Source organism: Oncorhynchus gorbuscha, linkage group LG13 (genome assembly GCF_021184085.1).
Source record: "Oncorhynchus gorbuscha isolate QuinsamMale2020 ecotype Even-year linkage group LG13, OgorEven_v1.0, whole genome shotgun sequence".
In the NCBI taxonomy this organism is placed as follows: domain Eukaryota; kingdom Metazoa; phylum Chordata; class Actinopteri; order Salmoniformes; family Salmonidae; genus Oncorhynchus; species Oncorhynchus gorbuscha.
Window position 1 is genome coordinate 28,617,897 of NC_060185.1, and position 18,614 is coordinate 28,636,510.

The 18,614-nt window shown below is 42.3% G+C and overlaps 1 protein-coding gene across 4 annotated transcripts in view; it reads left to right on the forward strand.

The window, feature by feature from the left end:
* LOC123992660 (kin of IRRE-like protein 3) overlaps positions 1 to 7,683 on the forward strand; it is a 233,571-nt gene extending 225,888 nt beyond the window's left edge. For all 4 annotated transcript variants that reach the window (XM_046294004.1, XM_046294005.1, XM_046294003.1 and 1 more), the window contains one exon: positions 2,965 to 7,683. In XM_046294004.1, the coding sequence (XP_046149960.1) occupies positions 2,965 to 3,441 (477 nt within the window). In that variant the 3' untranslated portion in view covers positions 3,442 to 7,683. The remainder of the gene's footprint in view (positions 1 to 2,964) is intronic.
* Positions 7,684 to 18,614: the final 10,931 nt, after the last annotated feature.

An 18,614-nucleotide genomic window follows, 5' to 3' on the forward strand; every position in this document is an offset into this window, starting at 1 on the left:
TTCTTATTAATTCCTTTACACTTGTGTGTATAAGGTAGTTGTTGTGAAATTGTTAGATTACTTGTTCGATATTACTGCACGGTCGGATCTAGAAGCACAAGCATTTCGCTACACTGACATTAACATATGCTAACCATGTGTATGTAACAAATAAGATTTGATTTGATTTGCTGCAGGAGGGACTGGTGCACTTCACAATATAGATGGCATCATGAGGAAAGAAAACTTTTGGGATATATTGAAGCAACAGCTCAAGACATAAGTCAGGAAGTTAAAGCTTGGTTGCAAATGTGTCTTCCAAATGGACAGGTGACCCCAAGCAGACTTCCAAAGTTGTGACAAAATGGCTTAAGGACAACAAAGTCAAGGTATTGGAGTGGCCATCAAAAAGCCCTGACCTCAATCCTATAGAAAATGTGTGGGCAGAACTGAAAAAGAGTGTATGAGCAAGGAGGTCTACAAACCTGACTCAGTTACACCAGCTCTGTCAGGAGGAATGGGCCAAAATTCACCCAACCTATTCACCCAGCTACCCAAAAAACAATTTAAAGGCAATGCTACCAAATACTAATTGAGTGTATGTAAACTTCTGACCCACTGGGAATATGATAAAATAAATAAAAGCTGATATAAATCATTCTCTCTACTATTATTCTGACATTTCACATTCTTAAAATAAAGTGGTGATCCTGACTGACCTAAGTCAGGGAATTTTTACTAGGATTAAATGTCATGAATTGAGAAAAACTGAGTTTAAATGTATTTGGCTAAGGTGTATGTAAACTTCCGACTTCAACTGTATGTATGTGTATTGTAAAATGACATTTGTAATCACTGATGGATGGTTTGGAAAAATCATTTCAGAACGTTTTTCTTCACCAGATAGAGAATCGTATGATACATTGTAATATTCATTAGTCACACTTCGGCAAAGCAGAATCAGTGTTAAACTTTCGTAATGAGAGTTCACCATTTCTGCAATCAAATCACTTAAAAGTGAAAATAAATTTTCAGAGCCATTGTATTCAACTAAAACCAATAATTTATAATAGAACGTGTTAATTGCCTTCCTCATATTTTCACTGTAATGAAAGAGCTCTTAATGTGACAAAAATTAAGTGCTAGAATTGCAGTATGCTCAATCAACAATACTTGTTATGCCAGAGAAGCCCCGTTACTGATACTTTAGGTACAGTTTGGAGGACTTGGTGAGTCTGTGCCTCGCAAAGGAGAAGCTTTTAATTTGTCAACACTGTGACAATAGATATATTACTGTATGTTAATAGCACTATAACAGACTCACAAAATCCAGCACACTATACCTGTCTGGACCTACTGTACAAGCAACAGGTATTAAACGTTCAACTCTGAATAATAGGTGGCTATCCTGTACCTTTCTATGTTGATAATGAGCAGTCTTTGCACTGCTTTTGTTCCAGACCCTTCTCACGCATGACACCAGTTCTTGTTATTTCAACAGAAACACTCACTTGGAGTGGAATATAAGGCAGTTGCGGAAGTTATAGTTAAAACAGACAGGCAAAGAGTCAGTATGGGGTCTTTTAACAAGAGGCCCCCTGGTTCTCAGATATGCAAATTCCTCAATTAGACTAGCACTGTGCTGTTCACTTCATCATTACCTCACTCTGCATGCAGCAGAGTTTAGCACATCTACAGTGTGGGAGATATGGCATAATCCTTCTGAAGAAATAAATATTGAAATAAGAACCTCCTTCAAACGAGACACACAGATAATATCATTAGACTGTGGAACAAACAACTTACTATGGGTGAATCCAATTCAGGCTCACCCCACAAACGCAAAACCAAATCAGGAGCTGAAAACTAAATGATGGTCCTGTTTATTTATGCCATTGTACAGATAGATGATTGTTCACCCAGTACACAAGAGTATTCATCTGGTGTTCTGTCTGCATACCTGTTCCCATTGGACCTGGCTATTTTGATCCACACTGATGAGTGTGTGTATGGGAGGAGATCACCGGGAACCAGACACCAGATAAGGGGACACAAAGTCTGATAATGACACTCATAATGAGGATTCTCTCAGGTTGTCATAGTTGTGCCATTTCGCCATGATTAGCATGGCTCCTCTGGGATCCAGCATTGTTCTCGTTGGGTTTGACATTCACGTTCCCTCTCACAGCCGTGTCACGGCTGCTTCTTAGCAACAGCATCGTCGAGGCAAGAGCCAGGAGCTGTGACAACAGCAACCTCGGCACTGCAACCATGGCGCATTGTGCTCGTTGGGTTTGACATTCACGTTCATTCTCACAGCCTTGTCACGGCTGCTTCTTAGCAACAGCATCATCGAGGCAAGAGCCAGGAGCTGTGTGACAATAGCAACCTTGGCACGGCAGCCATGGCTCCACACAAGTCATTTATTTTGCATACATCAAATTCAAGACTTTGTTTTCACAAACCGTTTTGGGCCCAATTAAACTGGGGTATTAGTGAACTTTGGGAGGACGTGTTGGCTGCCAAACTGAATCATCAAGGCCTGTTAATTAGCAAGTAACATGATTGTAGAGGTTTATGCAAAAGAAGACAAAATCATAATATTGAGCTTTAGCTACTATTTTTCCCGGTTCAGACCTGACACATGCAGCAGCAGCCTGTTTCCTTATTTATATGCCAATTTGAATGGTAATTAAAGCCAGTTTGACCTTGACACTGTTTAAGCTTTGAGAAGAATAAATACATATAAACGATGGGATGATTTACTTTAGTCTGTTTTCCTCCAGAGATGTACTGCTTTTCAGACTTCTGCCTCACTTAGAAAAATATGTTCTTGTTGTCTATTGTGCTTTGCCAACAAGGCATAACCAGTGGGGTAATTTTTGAAAATTGACAATGACAAAACTAATAAAACTACTTTAACTTTCTCATCTTCTCTCATCCTCTCCTCTTATATTCTCTCCTCTCCCATATTGCCTCCTAAAGGACCCCACCAATGGATACTACAGTGTCAACACCTTCAAGGAGCACCACTCCACCCCCACCATCACCCTTCAAGGTAACCAGACTACAGAGATGCGGAATCCCACCGCTGCCACCACCGGGGGCAAGCAGCGGGTACCCACGGGCATGTCCTTCACCAACATCTACTCCACCCTAGGTGCCGGGCCAAACCGTCTGTACGACTACAGCCAGCGCTTCGTGCTGGGCATGGGCAGCAGCTCCATCGAGCTGTGCGAGAGGGAGTTCCAGAGAGGATCACTCAGCGACTCCAGCTCCTTCATCGACACGCAGTGCGACAGCAGTGTGAGCAGCTACAGCAAGCAGGACGGCTACGTGCAGTTCGACAAGGACAGCAAAGCCTCCGCCTCCGCCTCCTCCTCATCCCACTACTCCCAGTCCTCCTCCCAGAACTCAGATCTCACACGGCCCCTCCAGAAGCGCATGCAGACCCACGTCTGACCTGACAGCCAGAGAGGGCCTGCCTGTCCTGGGGTATCCAGCCGTGGATTGGAACTATGGGAAACATACAGCTTCCTGAAAGGGACCTACATTTCAAAGCACATGATGTGTTGGTGAGAAGCCTTGAAATAGGTGGCTTTAACTCACATTGGACTTGTTCATAATTCTCTGTGTTCCAACCAGTGTTTCAAAAACCTGGCATTCCCCCCACATCCCATCCTAAGCTCATCAGAAACCTCCTCCTGTTGTCCAGTTCTTCATTTAGTAAATAAAGGCCCATAAACCATAAACATACAGTAGCTGTGCCACAGAGAGATCTTTTGCCAACATGGACACAACTCAAGTGTGGAGGTGGTTGTTGCACTGATAGACAGTGGAAATAGGCTCCCATGTAAGCTAGCAAAATAACCAAACGCTGTGGCTGGGGGCTAGCAAGTTGTCTTTAAAACAAAGCGGGACCACTCTCTTATGGGTGGCAAAAGTCACCCATCACTTTGTATGTGTAAGCCAATATTCTGCTGCTCTCTTATAGTTCTAAGCACAACTATGAATTTGTGTTAAATGTCAAAGCTTCTCCTCTCTCTTATATCCTTTCCCCCCAGCCTCCCTTCACACACGCTCTATGTTACGTTTGGCTAATCCAACTTCATCCCTTGTGTAAGTGGAGTAGGACTCTCAAAATGTGTCCAGACTTGCCAAACAATTAACCAAAGGCAGTCTTTTCCCCGGGGTTCATTGCCCTCAGAACTCTACAGATAAGGAGGCCCGTGATCTCAACCGGAAAGCCTGAGTTGTCGTTTCAGAATTTGTGACACTGAGATAAAGGAATAATATCAGTGTACATTACGCATATTTTATTCAGCATTCTTTATTTTTACTCAGATGCTTGATTTAATTTGTTTTGAGGACTTGGACTGGGAAATGAGAGTAGAGTTTGATCCCATTTTTTCTACTTGCCTTGAGTGGGACTGTTTGAAATGCCGAGAGACATTTCATGAGACAAACTTTTACATTCAGAAGCAGAACGGGGTGTGTTCTAATTTAAAGAAGGGGGTTGGTTTCTCAGTCAACCTGTCGGCACCATGCCAGCTCAAATGGAGGGGAGCATAGCTGCCTGACTATAATGTCTGTCCTACCCATGTAATGTGAAGTCTCTCATACTAACTGCTTTATATCATCAGCCATGTCCACATGATAGGATGCTGCCTGCGGAACCAAATGTAAACATTGTGTATCAGAGCTTTTCATCATGTGGCTTTCCCAATACCATGTTAATACTGGAGCTCAGTCAATCCAGACTGTATACTTACTGTGATCTAGCTGCTCATCGAAGGAAATGGATAGGAATATGTGATGTAAATTGTTGTTTTGATTTCTGGTATTTTGTTCATTTGGCTGCTGTGAGACTACTGTATAAACACTGACTGTTTTAAGTGAGTGTATAGTACATGCCAGATATGGAATTTCACTTTCTTCACCATTATCATTGTTGTCATTTTATTTGAGAGATTAGGGAAACACAGAAACAAATCCCATCACTGATAAAGACAAAAGCACTTGTATGGTAGATCCACAACGCCTCCTCTCTGCTAGCTAGCCTGCTGTGGAGGGCAACACGGTGACATGTCACATACAGGACAAGTAGTACTACACTAGACAAGACCAACCACGGTAATGTTAAACTAATACAGCACATTCTATTCTATGGATGCGATAATCAATGTGGTGGTGTTGGTGATAATGACTAAAATATACAGTACATCATTTTGCCACCACGCTACATATCACCACGCACCATACAGTCAGGCCTGAGCTCCCATACAGTACAAGACTTACGAGTCCTCCATTGTGGAGGTTTTAAGTGGGTGCGGCAGATGTACATTCATTCTCAAGCGCAGTTCTTGGAGTGTCAGTTAGTTACATTATATTACTCGTCTGTATTTTACCCTCGCAAATACGTCAAATGTTACATCATCAGTTAGTCTTCAAAAGTCTATAAAAGCTGTTTGCCTGTGGGTGGCTTCGAGGTCTGGACAGACAGACCCTGCTTTCTAACATCAGTTTGATCGGTATTAGATAAAGCATTAGAGAAGGGTAAAATGTTGCCTAATGCCAGAAAAACAACGTTCCAGTTTTACCGCAATACAGTGGACACCGAGTTGCAATGATGATGTCATTTCCTGTTTTTCAAAAATCTAAAACAGTCCTCTCTTATCTCATCATTTTGCATTAGTCTTCCTCTGCGGGACTACTCGGCCAATGGAATAGATATCAAATGTTTAACTAGTCCTTCACTTGTGTTGTCTTGCTGAAAATTTTAAATCCTGTGTAAGAGTTAGACAGTACCTACGACAAATGAGAAAGTTGTTGCTGTAAGCACTTTACATGTGATTATATTCAAGGCATTTCAATGGGCTTTTCTACTTGAGTGGTGGTGGTTTGACTCTAATTTTACAAATGGATTGGCGCCCATTGTGCGGCTTAAACACAAAAAGGTCTGTTTCAATGCTGATAATCCAGTTTGCCGCTTAGAACACTGTATATAAATCTCAAATGCTCTCTGTATATAATTTTGCTGTTATTTCTTTTCTCAGTCAGTTTTCAGTATATTAGGGCAAAACAAATCCCTATGTCGTCAATATTGTACAGACAGACAATCAATTATCCGTCCCTTTTTTTTCTCTCTCAGCATTCATTGACATCTCCAACCAAGCTTGTCTTTGCAAACGAGTGATTTGTGTGAGCAGTTTTTAATCTCTTTGTGGCAGTCTCTCTCACACAGTCACACGGTCAAAGCTGTTTGGCTCTAGAGTTTGGCACGGGAACAGTTCATGGGGTGAGATAGGAGCTAGAATGTCCCTAGAGTTCAGAGACTCTCTTCCTTGTGCTTCAGTTCCCAGATACAGCATTGTCTTACTGATGGGTTAGAATAATACCAACTGACTCGGGCCGCAGTGCAGCAACTCCAAACACGCAATGTTTTTTTAGGTTTTATAACATCTCCCTTTGTGTGACCAGCAAACTGGATGGATTAATAATTGAAATGCCACTCTACCAACTAGGATTGAATATCTTCCCGGTATTTTCCAAATGTTCCATCCCAAGAATAAATCACTTTTCTCCCGGGTAACTCAGTATTTCCCTCCAAAGCCGGAAGTGTCATTCAAAAGCATTATAAATCATATAAATTGGCCTATGTCTGACTAGAGCTTTGATCGAAAATTCAACCCTGATGCTACCTGAGCCTGATGAGCCATACATTAAATACAGGCCAAAAAAGTCCAAATTATTGTGCCGATATCCAATACATAGAGTATATGATATGCACGACAGAAAAACATAAAAGCCCATAGATGTAGCTATATGCTCTCTTGGGTAAATAAATTAAACTAGCTCTAATAGGCTATTATTTTTGAGTGTGAACTGTATTACTGTACTGTATTGTATTATACTGTATTATATGGACTAGAATTATGTAAATCGTTCAAATCATGATAAAGCAGGGAGGGAAAATGTGATTCTGGTGCAGCACATACGGCATAAAAAGTTACAAGTATAGGCTAGAATCTATTTATAACTTTCAAATATAATAGGGCCTATTTGTATAATTAGTAGGCCGACGCTTATATACCTTTCATAATATTTCCCATAATGTTATTGGACTACCTCCTCTTCCTCTCGCTATTGTTGCTTCATTTCTTCCTAGCGTTGAACAGATAGCCTAAATGAAATAACTTTTGTTGTCCTTATTGTCATCATTCTGATGACACCCTTGAATAATATAGGACAAAAAATAGATGCAGAAGGCTTTCACTTCTCTTCACAAAGATTGAATGTTTAGCCTATGGGCCTAAATAAATAACTTCTATAGCCTACCATCATCGTCCGTTTGCTCTTCTTTCAAACTTCCCATAAGTTATATTGGCTACTGTATTTAACATTCATCAAGCAAGAGCTCACATCCCTCTTCGAATAGTCTATTGGAATAAGAAATGCTAAAAACTATTTTGTCCAGCAAGCTATTCTAGTCTTGCTTTTCCTGCATGGGACTCCAAGGGACTCATGGGACTCCAAGAGTCCAAGAGTTTTGTAAGTTAAGGAGAGAGGGCAGCAGAGCACAGGTATGACCGTATTGCACAAGACACAGAGGCTGTAAGTTAGAAGCTTATTATGCATAACCCATCATTAACTAGCTAAATATAAGGCTAATGATGTATAGAATTTATATCCTGAAAGAGGTAGGCTAAGATATATATATATATATATATATATATATATATATATATATATATATATATATATATATATATATATATATATATATATATATATATATATCTGGGGTGGCAGGTAGCCTAGTGGTTAGAGCATTGGACCAGTAACCGAAAGGTTGCAAGATCCCAAGCTGACAAAGTAAAAATCAATCATTCTGCCCCTGAACAAGGCAGTTAACTCACTGTTCCTAGGCCATCATTGTAAACAATAATTTGTTCTTAACCTAGTTAAATAAAGGTTCAAAAAATATATCAATCTAGAACAGGATTATCTATTTTGAATGGAACTAACGGAGAAAGAGAAAGACTGCTGATATTCGAGTGATAGGCTGTTTTAAAAAAGCAGCTGCAATTAAAAAAAATATATTCTTTACAATAAAAAAATAAGATGAGCCAGAAAGCCAGATGGAGATTGGTAAATTAGATGCGCATTCAGTCTTTTTATTATTGTAGGTTAGACTATGCTGCAGCAAATGTAGGCCTACCTGTCACAACAACAAAATGTTAATATGATGAGATGATAGGTCTACATGCACTGTGAACTGCGCTCCATACTGAAACGGCTGTCTGTCCCCAGACTGAGCGTTGTTGATTCATCATGCAGAGGCCGTAGAGAAGCCAGATTTAGACATGGCATATAATTGAACAGTTCCATTTAACGCCATGCTGTTCATATAAATAATGTATTATAATTTGCTGGTTTCTTGCAGTTATTTATCCAGGGAAAAGGGAGTGGTAATTGGGTTCTCTCCATTCTACCCTACTACCAACCCCCAACTCGCTACCGTGGGAGTCTGTGTATCACCTGTGCCATGCTCATCACATGCACTGCAGTGGGAATCAAAGCCCATGTGGGTACGCATACACCAGTCTGCATGTTTGACCTGAGGACGGTTGTTTGTTTGGCACCAGCTGGTGCTGTTTGCCATGCTGTAGAAATATGCCTTGGCCAAACAGATGAATAAATAAGCCCACAACGATAACATGGGGTTGCTGCACCTACCTGATAAAACACAACATCCATTTGCCAGGGTCAATGAGACAGGGAGGTAAATCCTCTATTTTTCAGTGGTGTTGATGACCATTGTTTGGTCCACAATTTCCCCATCCCACAAGGCTGTTTCTGAGGTAAAGGAAAGAGGGGTGAGCTAGTGGTGGATAGTTCTCTTTGAAATGATTTCTGTGCCCAGTGGCTATATTGCATCAGTGACCTTTGCTTGGTCTGAATTAAATATTATAAAAAATCTATGAAGAATTATATCATGCCTAACACTAACACTGTCATAATGTAGCTCTGCCTGAAAATGGTTGTTTATGGTTATGTATAGTTTCTCGCAATGAATTATGTCTTTACCAACACTAAGAGAGCGGGCACATGAAAAGATGCCAACCAAACTGGAAAAACTGACAGTCAATCACATTTACAGTGTAAATGCCACAACACTTCTCCATTTTCATTTCTACCTATCAATATCTTGTTCGTCTTTCAATAACATGCTACAAAAAGCTTTTGACATGGAAGTTTTAAAAGTCAATGTACAAAGTGAATCATCAACGTATATACTGTAATGTAAAGAGAAAGTGAACATTGTACTGGGTAAACCACTATTTTCAAGCAGTGGCCCTGTATTTAAAACAAATGAAAAAATGTGAAAAAAATGTATTTTACCTGTACTGGTCTGTGAATCTATGATGCTTTTGCTCTGTATATTTGGGGAATAAAAAAACAATTATAATAAAAAAATATAACACTGTCTGAACGTGTCTTCATTTCAACATCATGAGTGCTTGTTTATTTGTCTTTGTAAGAAGGGTTAGTGTTGATGTGAGTGCTTGTCTACATACAGTAGCTGTATGATTATAATACAGGTTAGGAAAAATGCTCTTAAACATTACAATCAGCTCACCATCTGACCAGATGTATGTTAGTGGAATTTCTAAATTCCTGTATGTTTTATAGCCAAAACCAAATTCGCACTCATTTCTAATTCATTAATGATTTGTAAGTTCATTAATTATACATGAAGTAGATTGAGACCAGTCTTAAAAGCCAAGGTAACAGCGTTTAATTCAAGTGAGTACTAACCACATACACATATTTCCACAGGTTATAAACTGAAAATGACATCATCAGTTTCCCACACTCTCTCCGATTCTCACAATAGCCCAGTGTTTTTAGGTCCGGAGATGTTTTCTACTCCCCTCATAAACCAGACATTCCAATCTGTCTAAAAGATATCTTCTCCTCCACAAATGGTACATCAAGGACCATTCTTATCTGTCAGAAAAGATACGTCACCTCTCTCCCTTAAACTACCCGAGAGGTACAGACAATTAATTCGTTTTGCTTACATTTTCAGTAACAGCTTAACCAAGAGCCCATACATAATAGAATTAGAATAAATGGTTCTAATTGAAATGTATACATTATTAATCATTTCAACTATAATTTCCTCCAACAATGTAGAATTCCCATTAAGGATCAAATATGTGGGAAGGGAAAGAAAGAGGCGACTGTGACATAACATATGTGTACCAAGGAATTCTCCTTCTCACAGTGTTAGCTGCAGTCTTGAAATCCTGAAATTCAGACAGCATTCTCTCTCTCTTTGTGAGCCCTGAAAGGCTATGAAAAAGAAGGTTTTTCACTACATCAAATAAGTAACTAGACAGACTGTGCACTTGTTGTTCCTGCATGTTATGAAAGTTCCTTCAAAGCTAATGCCACAACAAGCTCTCAAATTCTCTCATGGTCTTATAATGTAACACCTACAGTACCTGTCATTGAAAATGTTTCTTGAAATAAAGTATATCTGATTATTAACACAGCATCTGCATAGAGGGAAAATATCAAATGAACTAGAACATCAATAAACTAATTCAATACAACCCAGAAGGTACATACTTGGTTATATCAACGTTACAGTGAAGTCATCCTCGTTTACTTCACCAATGCATTTTAAACACATGTTCCTGACTGACCTTTAATTATTACATTTCCAGACAAAGTAAGGGGCTAACTCCACCTCTCTCTCCCCAAACCCTCCCAGGGCATCATCACCTATTCCCAATTACCCACAAATGCAGGATTGTTCCCGAAATTACTCCCAAATTACTCTGCATCCTCCCAAATGAGTGATTACAGCAGGTTATTGTGTTGTGAATTACTTTGCCTGATAATTGGATTTGAAATCCAATTTGACAAAAGGACCAAAATTGGTGCGGACGGCAGAAACAGAATTTGATGCGCTGAAACACTCTATTACAGAATTATCTACAGACAGATAATACATGGCATTTGAGAGGAAGCAGAGAGAGATGGAAAGAGGGAGGGAACTGTACAATGAAGGCCTGCGTAGTGAGGTCCGATTTTCAAATGATGTCTGTTTGTGTGTGTCATTCCGATAAACAAAACCTAACAAAGGTGCTCCCTCTCTTAAATACAAACCAGTAACCTTAATGGTTGTACCCAGTCAATACTTGGCAAAGTCCTGCACTGGTGTAGCCTCAATGCAATTGCCTGTAAAATGCCTCGCTTACTCCCTTATTTGTTAAGGGCAGCTGTTGCAATGGAAAACTCATTATACCAACATCTGTCTTTTAGTAAATGATGGATCCTCTATCTAAAGCCTCCAACAAAAGCTTTCATAAAATGACTGATTTATAGGCAGCCTGTGTTTTTTCTCTCTCTTTGAACCCAAAAAGTTTTCCATACGATCAAAGTTCAAAACAACCAAAAAATTTGACAATGGAAAATCCGTTTTAAATTTACCCCATAACAGCAAAAGGAGGACAGCGGGCATTGTTCCAGACCCACATTGGTTGGTGATTTTAATGCAAGGACAATGAAATCCATTTTACCTCAATTTACCACCATGTCACCTATGAGACAAGAAGCGCCAAAACTCTACATCACCTTTACTCCACACACAGAAGCGCCTACAAGGCACTCCCTCGCCCCTGTCATGACGTTGGCCTCTTTGGGATTAGCAAGCCCCACCCCCCTCTCCCTGCCTCCCCCTTTCCTCCTTCAACTAGGTTGCTGTGGTCAGAGAGACGTCGTAAATTCCTGAGGATCTCCTCATGGACACATAGCATAGAGAGAGTAAATTTTCCTAGAGGACAAAGGAAATCCTTCCACCTCACAGAACTTGAGGTACGAACAAATTTCATGTCCCAGAGAAAGTATAAAAGATCGGTGAAGAATCCAGCTTCGAACTGGTCCGTTTGTCACAATTTGGGGAAGCTCATGGGAAACGGTGTGGCCACATTACCATAACGCTGTTTATATAATAGCCTCAGATATGAGGATTACATCTAATTGTTGTATAAGATGAATGAGTGAGTATGATACTGTTTGTATAATTGTGAAATATGATTTTGGACTGTTTAATGAAGAAAAATACAATTCCCTTTTGATTAGGGTCAGGCCTCCTGGGACAGCCCTTTTTCAGCCCTTCCGAATAAAACCCCACTCGGGTTTTCGATCAGCAGACCCAGCTTACCTCAATTACGAGATGGCTAAAGGTTGCAGACCATGTTTTTCTATCGATACCGACAGAATAAGAACAATTCTTTGATATTAATTACTAGTCTGCAGCTAGGAATTCGGTATCATTGAACGCGAAGAACAACAACCGCCGAAAAATCCATTCTAAAACGAAACAAATTAATGTCACTCTGAACTATTCACTATAACCGCGGCAGAGAGAGAGGGAGAGAGACGGACAATTCTACAAAAGAAACAAACTTTTCACCAGCAATCAAGACGACACACTGAGCGTAAATATATATATATATATATTTATTGCAATTGTTCCCGAATGAGTGAGTGTTCATGTGCAAAGGATTAGCATTTCAATTGTTATAATTATCGCTCTGTAGTGAATTCTTAGTCGACTCCCCCATTTCCCCTTTTGTCTAACAAGCCACCATGCCGTTTTAGCCAACTTGTGTCATGTTTTGTCATATATTGTCTTGTCATTATGCTTTCCCTTCTGTTCGTTTCCCCCTGCTGGTCTTATTAGGTTCGTTCCCTTTTTCTATCCCTCTCTCTCCCCCTCCCTCTCTCTCTTCTCTCTATCGTTCCGTTCCTGCTCCCAGCTGTTCCTATTCCCCTAATCAATCATTTAGTCTTCCCACACCTGTTCCCGATCCTTTTCCCTGATTAGAGTCCCTATTTCTCTCCTTGTTTTCCGTTCCTGCCCTGTCGGATCCTTATCTATTGTTCACCGTGCTGTGTTTGTGTATCGCCCTGTCGTGTCGTGTTTCCCTCAGATGCTGCGTGGTGAGCAGGTGTCTGAGTCTGCTAGGTTCAAGTGCCTTCCCGAGGCAACCTGCTGTTCAAGATCGAGTCTCCAGTCGGTTCTCGTCATTACGAGTGGAAGTTGTGTTTTTTGATTGTATTTTACTTTACTGGATTAAAGACTCTGTTTTCGCCAAGTCGCTTTTGGGTCCTCATTCACCTGCATAACAGAAGGATCCGACCAAGAATGGACCCAGCGACTATGGATTCTCTCTACTCTACTCTCGAGTTCCAGGGAGCGATGCTCGGCAGACACGAGCAGGAATTGTCTGCTGCTCGGCATGCCGTTGAGACCCTGGCCGCTCAGGTCTCCGACCTCTCAAGACAGTATCAGAGTCTTCGTCTCGTGTCACCAGCTACTTCCGGTTCTTCCGAGCCTCCGGAACCTAGGGTTAATAACCCACCTTGTTATTCTGGGCAGCCCACTGAGTGCCGCTCCTTTCTCACCCAGTGTGATATCGTGTTCTCTCTCCAACCCAACACATACTCAGAGAGAGAGCTCGGATTGCCTACGTCATATCACTCCTTACTGGTCGGGCTCGGCAGTGGGGCACAGCTATCTGGGAGGCAAGCGCTGAGTGTACTAACAATTATCTGAACTTTAAAGAGGAGATGATAAGGGTTTTTGATCGCTCAGTTTTTGGGAAAGAAGCTTCCTGGTCCCTGTCTTCCCTATGTCAAGGTAATCGATCCATAACGGATTACTCAATAGAGTTTCGCACTCTTGCTGCCTCCAGTAACTGGAACGAGCAGGCGTTGCTCGCTCGTTTTCTGGAGGGACTCCACGCTAAGGTTAAGGATGAGATTCTCTCTCGGGAGGTTCCATCCAGCGTGGATTCTTTGATTGAACTCGCTATTCGCATTGAACGACGGGTAGATCTTCGTCACCGAGCTCATAGAAGAGAGCTCGCGTTAACTGTGTCTCCCCTCTCTCCGACACTACCGTCTTTCCCCACTGACTCAGGTGTTGAGCCCATGCAGCTGGGGGTATTCGCATCTCGACTAAGGAGAGGGAACGGAGAATCACCAACCGCCTCTGTCTCTATTGCGGTTCCGCTGGTCATTTTGTCATTTCATGTCCAGTTAAAGGCCAGAGCTCATCAGTAAGCGGAGGGCGACTGATAAGCGCTACTAGACGGTCCTCTCCGTCAAGTACATGTACTACTTTACCGGTCCATCTACGCTGGACCGGATCGGCAGCATCCTGCAGTGCATTAATAGACTCTGGGGCAGAGGGCTGTTTTATGGACGAAGCCTGGGCGCGGGAACATGACATTCCTCTCAGACAGTTAGGGAGCCCACGGTCATGTTTGCCTTGGATGGTAGTCCTCTCCCCAGTATATTATGTGAAACACTACCTTTAACCCTCACTGTATCTGGTAACCATAGTGAGACCATTTCTTTTTTGATTTTTTGTTCACCTTTTACACCTGTTGTTTTGGGTCATCCCTGGCTAGTGTGTCATAATCCTTCTTTTGATTGGTCTAGTGGTTCTGTCCTTTCCTGGAGCGTTTCTTGTCATGTGAAGTGTTTAATGTCTGCTATTTCTCCTGTTTGTTCTGTCCCCCCTTCTCAGGAGGAACCTGGTGATTTGACAGGAGTGCCGGAGGAATATCATGGTCTGCGCACGTTCTTCAGTCGGTCCAGAACCAACTCCCTTCCTCCTCACCGGTCGTATGATTGTTGTTCTGATCTCTTTAAGAAGCGTTTTGCATCCGCTCCTATCCTTGTTGCACCTGACGTCACTAAACAGTTTATTGTTGAGGTTGACGTGTCGGGGGTGGGCGTGGGAGCCATTCTGTCCCAGCGCTCCGATACTGACGATGGGGTCCACCCTTGTGCGTATTTTTCTGCTTCTGCTCCTGGTCTTGCTGGGTCTCGGTCTGTTCCCTGCCGTCGCATCTCTCCTGTTCTTGTTCCTGCCCTTGCTGTGTCTCGGTCTGTCCCTGGTTGTTGCTCTCCTGGCCTGTTTGGTCCTGTTTGCTCTAAAGTTTTCAGTTCTCTACCCGTGTCTCATTTTTTTTTTGGAGTAGTACCCTAGTTTCCCTTTTTTTTCGTTTTTCCGTTACGGTCCTGAGGAGAGGAGTTGGGTTCTTTCTCGGGACGTGCTGGACCGTTTGATCTATGATTTCCTCCGTTGCCGCCAGTGTTCCTCCTCGAGAGCGTCAGGAGGCGCTCGGTGAGTGGGGGGGTACTGTCATGTTTTGTCATATATTGTCTTGTCATTATGCTTTCCCTTCTGTTCGTTTCCCCCTGCTGGTCTTATTAGGTTCGTTCCCTTTTTCTATCCCTCTCTCTCCCCCTCCCTCTCTCTCTTCTCTCTATCGTTCCGTTCCTGCTCCCAGCTGTTCCTATTCCCCTAATCAATCATTTAGTCTTCCCACACCTGTTCCCGATCCTTTTCCCTGATTAGAGTCCCTATTTCTCTCCTTGTTTTCCGTTCCTGCCCTGTCGGATCCTTATCTATTGTTCACCGTGCTGTGTTTGTGTATCGCCCTGTCGTGTCGTGTTTCCCTCAGATGCTGCGTGGTGAGCAGGTGTCTGAGTCTGCTAGGTTCAAGTGCCTTCCCGAGGCAACCTGCTGTTCAAGATCGAGTCTCCAGTCGGTTCTCGTCATTACGAGTGGAAGTTGTGTTTTTTGATTGTATTTTACTTTACTGGATTAAAGACTTTGTTTTCGCCAAGTCGCTTTTGGGTCCTCATTCACCTGCATAACAACTTGGGCACATTCTCCTATCATTTCATGTAACCACATTTACCTTGTTTGTTTGTTTGTTTATGCAATTCTCTGAATTACTTAGTTAGTAATAAATACACGATTTAAGACAATTGATGTATGGATGACTCATAGTGAAGACTGGGTTCGTGCAGATAATCAACAATTTAGAACATTTGGAATGAGACTAACGTGAGGTAAAGTAAATCATTCATTTATTCGAAGACTAATTGATCAGATAAAATATCTGAATAGTTATTTTAGGAAATGATAACTTTGTAATCTGAATATTTTTCATTGGTGCCCCGACTTCCTAGTTAATTAGTTACGTGATTAATCAGTCACGTAATAACTAATTACAGAGAATCGTTGATAAAAATTATCAGTCTTCAGTTAGTGATAGTAAAGACATGACACCCCCTTATTTTGGCAAATCAGCCTATGAATCTATCCTCCTGCTTCCTGCTTACCTGCAGAAACTCAAATGGAAAGTACCAGTGACGCCCTCATAACGGAAGTGGTCCAATGAAGCAGATGCTAAACTACAGGACTGTTTTGCTAGCAAAGACTGGAATATGTTCCGGGAATCATCCGATAACATTGAGGAGTATACCACATCAGTCACCGGCTTCGGTAATAAGTGCATCAACAACTTCACCCCTACAGTGACCGTATGTACATACCCCAACCAGAAGCCATGGATTACAGGCAACATCCGCACTGAGTTAAAGGCTAGAGCTGCCGCTTTCAAGGAGCAGGACACTAATCTGGAAGCTTATAAGAAATCCCGGTATGACCTCTGACAAGACATCAAACAGGCAAAGCATCAATACCTGACTTAGATCGAATCCTACTATTCCTGCTCTGATGCTCAACAGATATGTCACGTCCGGACCTTAGAGATCCTTATTCTCTATTTTGGGTTAGGTCGGGGTGTGACTAGGGTGGGCATTCTAGTTTCTTTATTTCTATTTTGGCCTGGTATGGTTCCCAATCAGAGGCAGATGTCTATCGTTGTCTCTGATTGGGGATCATATTTAGGCAGCCTTTTCCCACTGGGTTTTTTGTGGGATCTTGTTTATGTATGGTAGCCTGTGAGCCCTCCATGACTTCACGTTTTGTTTGCTTCTGTATTGTTTTGGTGAGTTTCAATAATTAAACATGTGGAACTCTATGCACGCTGCGCCTTGGTCCGTTTATTCAACACACGATCGTGACAGGATATGGCAGGGCTTGCAAACTATCACAGACAACAAAAGGAAACCCAGCCATGAGCTGCACAACAACGTGAGCCTACCAGACTAGCTAAATTCCTTCTATGTTCGCGTTGAGGCAAGCAACACTGAACTATTTATGATAGCACCAGCTGTTCCAGACAAATGTGTGATCTCACTCTCCGTAAACTATGTGAGTAAGTTTAACATTGGCAAGGTTGTGGGGCCAGACGGAATACCAGGACGCATACTCAGAGCATGCACTGACCAGATGGAAAGTGTCTTCACTGACATTTCTAACCTATCCTTGACCTGTTTTCAAGCAGACAACCATATCCCATAGACTCCATTCCCAAGAACACCAAGGTAACCTGCCTAAATTACTCTTGCTTGGTAGCACTGATATCTATGGCCATGAAATGCTTTGAAATACTTTGAAAGGCTGGTCATCATGGCTCACATCTACACCATCATCGCAGACAACCTGGACCCACTCCAATTTGCATACCGCCCCAACAGATCCACAGATGACGCAATCTATATTGCTATCCACACTGCCCTCACCCACCTTGAGAAAAGCAATACTCACACACCTGGACAAAAGCAATACCTATGTAAGAATGCTGTTCATTGACTACAGCTCAGCATTTAACACCATTGTCCCCTCATAGCTCATCACCAATCTAAGGACACTGGGACTGAACACCCCCTGGACTTCCTGACGGGCCACCCCCAGACAGTGAGGGTAGGCAACAACACATCCCCATGCTGACCATCAACACGGGGGCCCCTCCAGGGTGTGTGCTTAATCCCCTCCTGTACTCCCTGTTCACCCCTAACAGCATGGCCCCACACAACTCCAACACCATCATCAATTTTGCTGACGATACAACAGTGGTATGATTGAACACAGATGACGATGAAGCAGCCTATAGGGAGGAGGTCAGAATGGTGCAATTATCGCAACCTCTCTCTCAACATCAACAAGGTAAAGGAGCTATTCGTGGACTACAGAAAACGGAGGGACGCGCATACCCCTTCCACATTCAAGGGGCTGTACTGTAGTGGAACTGGTTGAGGGCTTCAGGTTCCTCAGTGTCCACATCACTAAGGAATTAAGATGGACCACACACACACTCACATAGTTGTGAAGAGGGGACAACAGTGCCTCAACTCCATCGGGAGGCTGAAAAGATTTGGCATGGGCCCTCAGCTACATAAAAAGTTCTACACCTGCGCCATTGAGAGAATCTTGACTGGCTGCATCACTGCTTGGTATAGCAACTGCAAGGCACCTGACCAAAATAATTACAGAAGGGGGTACGGCCCAGTACATCACTGGGGCCAAGGTCTCTGCCATCCAGGACCTCTATACTAGGCAGTGTAAGAGGAAGGCCCGAAGAATTGTCAAAGACTCCAGCCACTCAAGCCATACTGTTCTCTCTGCTACCGCATGGCAAGTGGTACTACTGCACCAAGTCTGGAACCGCCAGGACCCTGAACAGCTTCTTTCCCCAAGCCATAAGACTACTAAACAAGACTGCTAAATAGCTAAATCAAATGGCTACCCTGAATACCTGCATTTACCCTTTTTCGCACAAACTAGCACTGACTCTACACACTCACACTGGACCCACACACTCACACATACAATACTTACACTG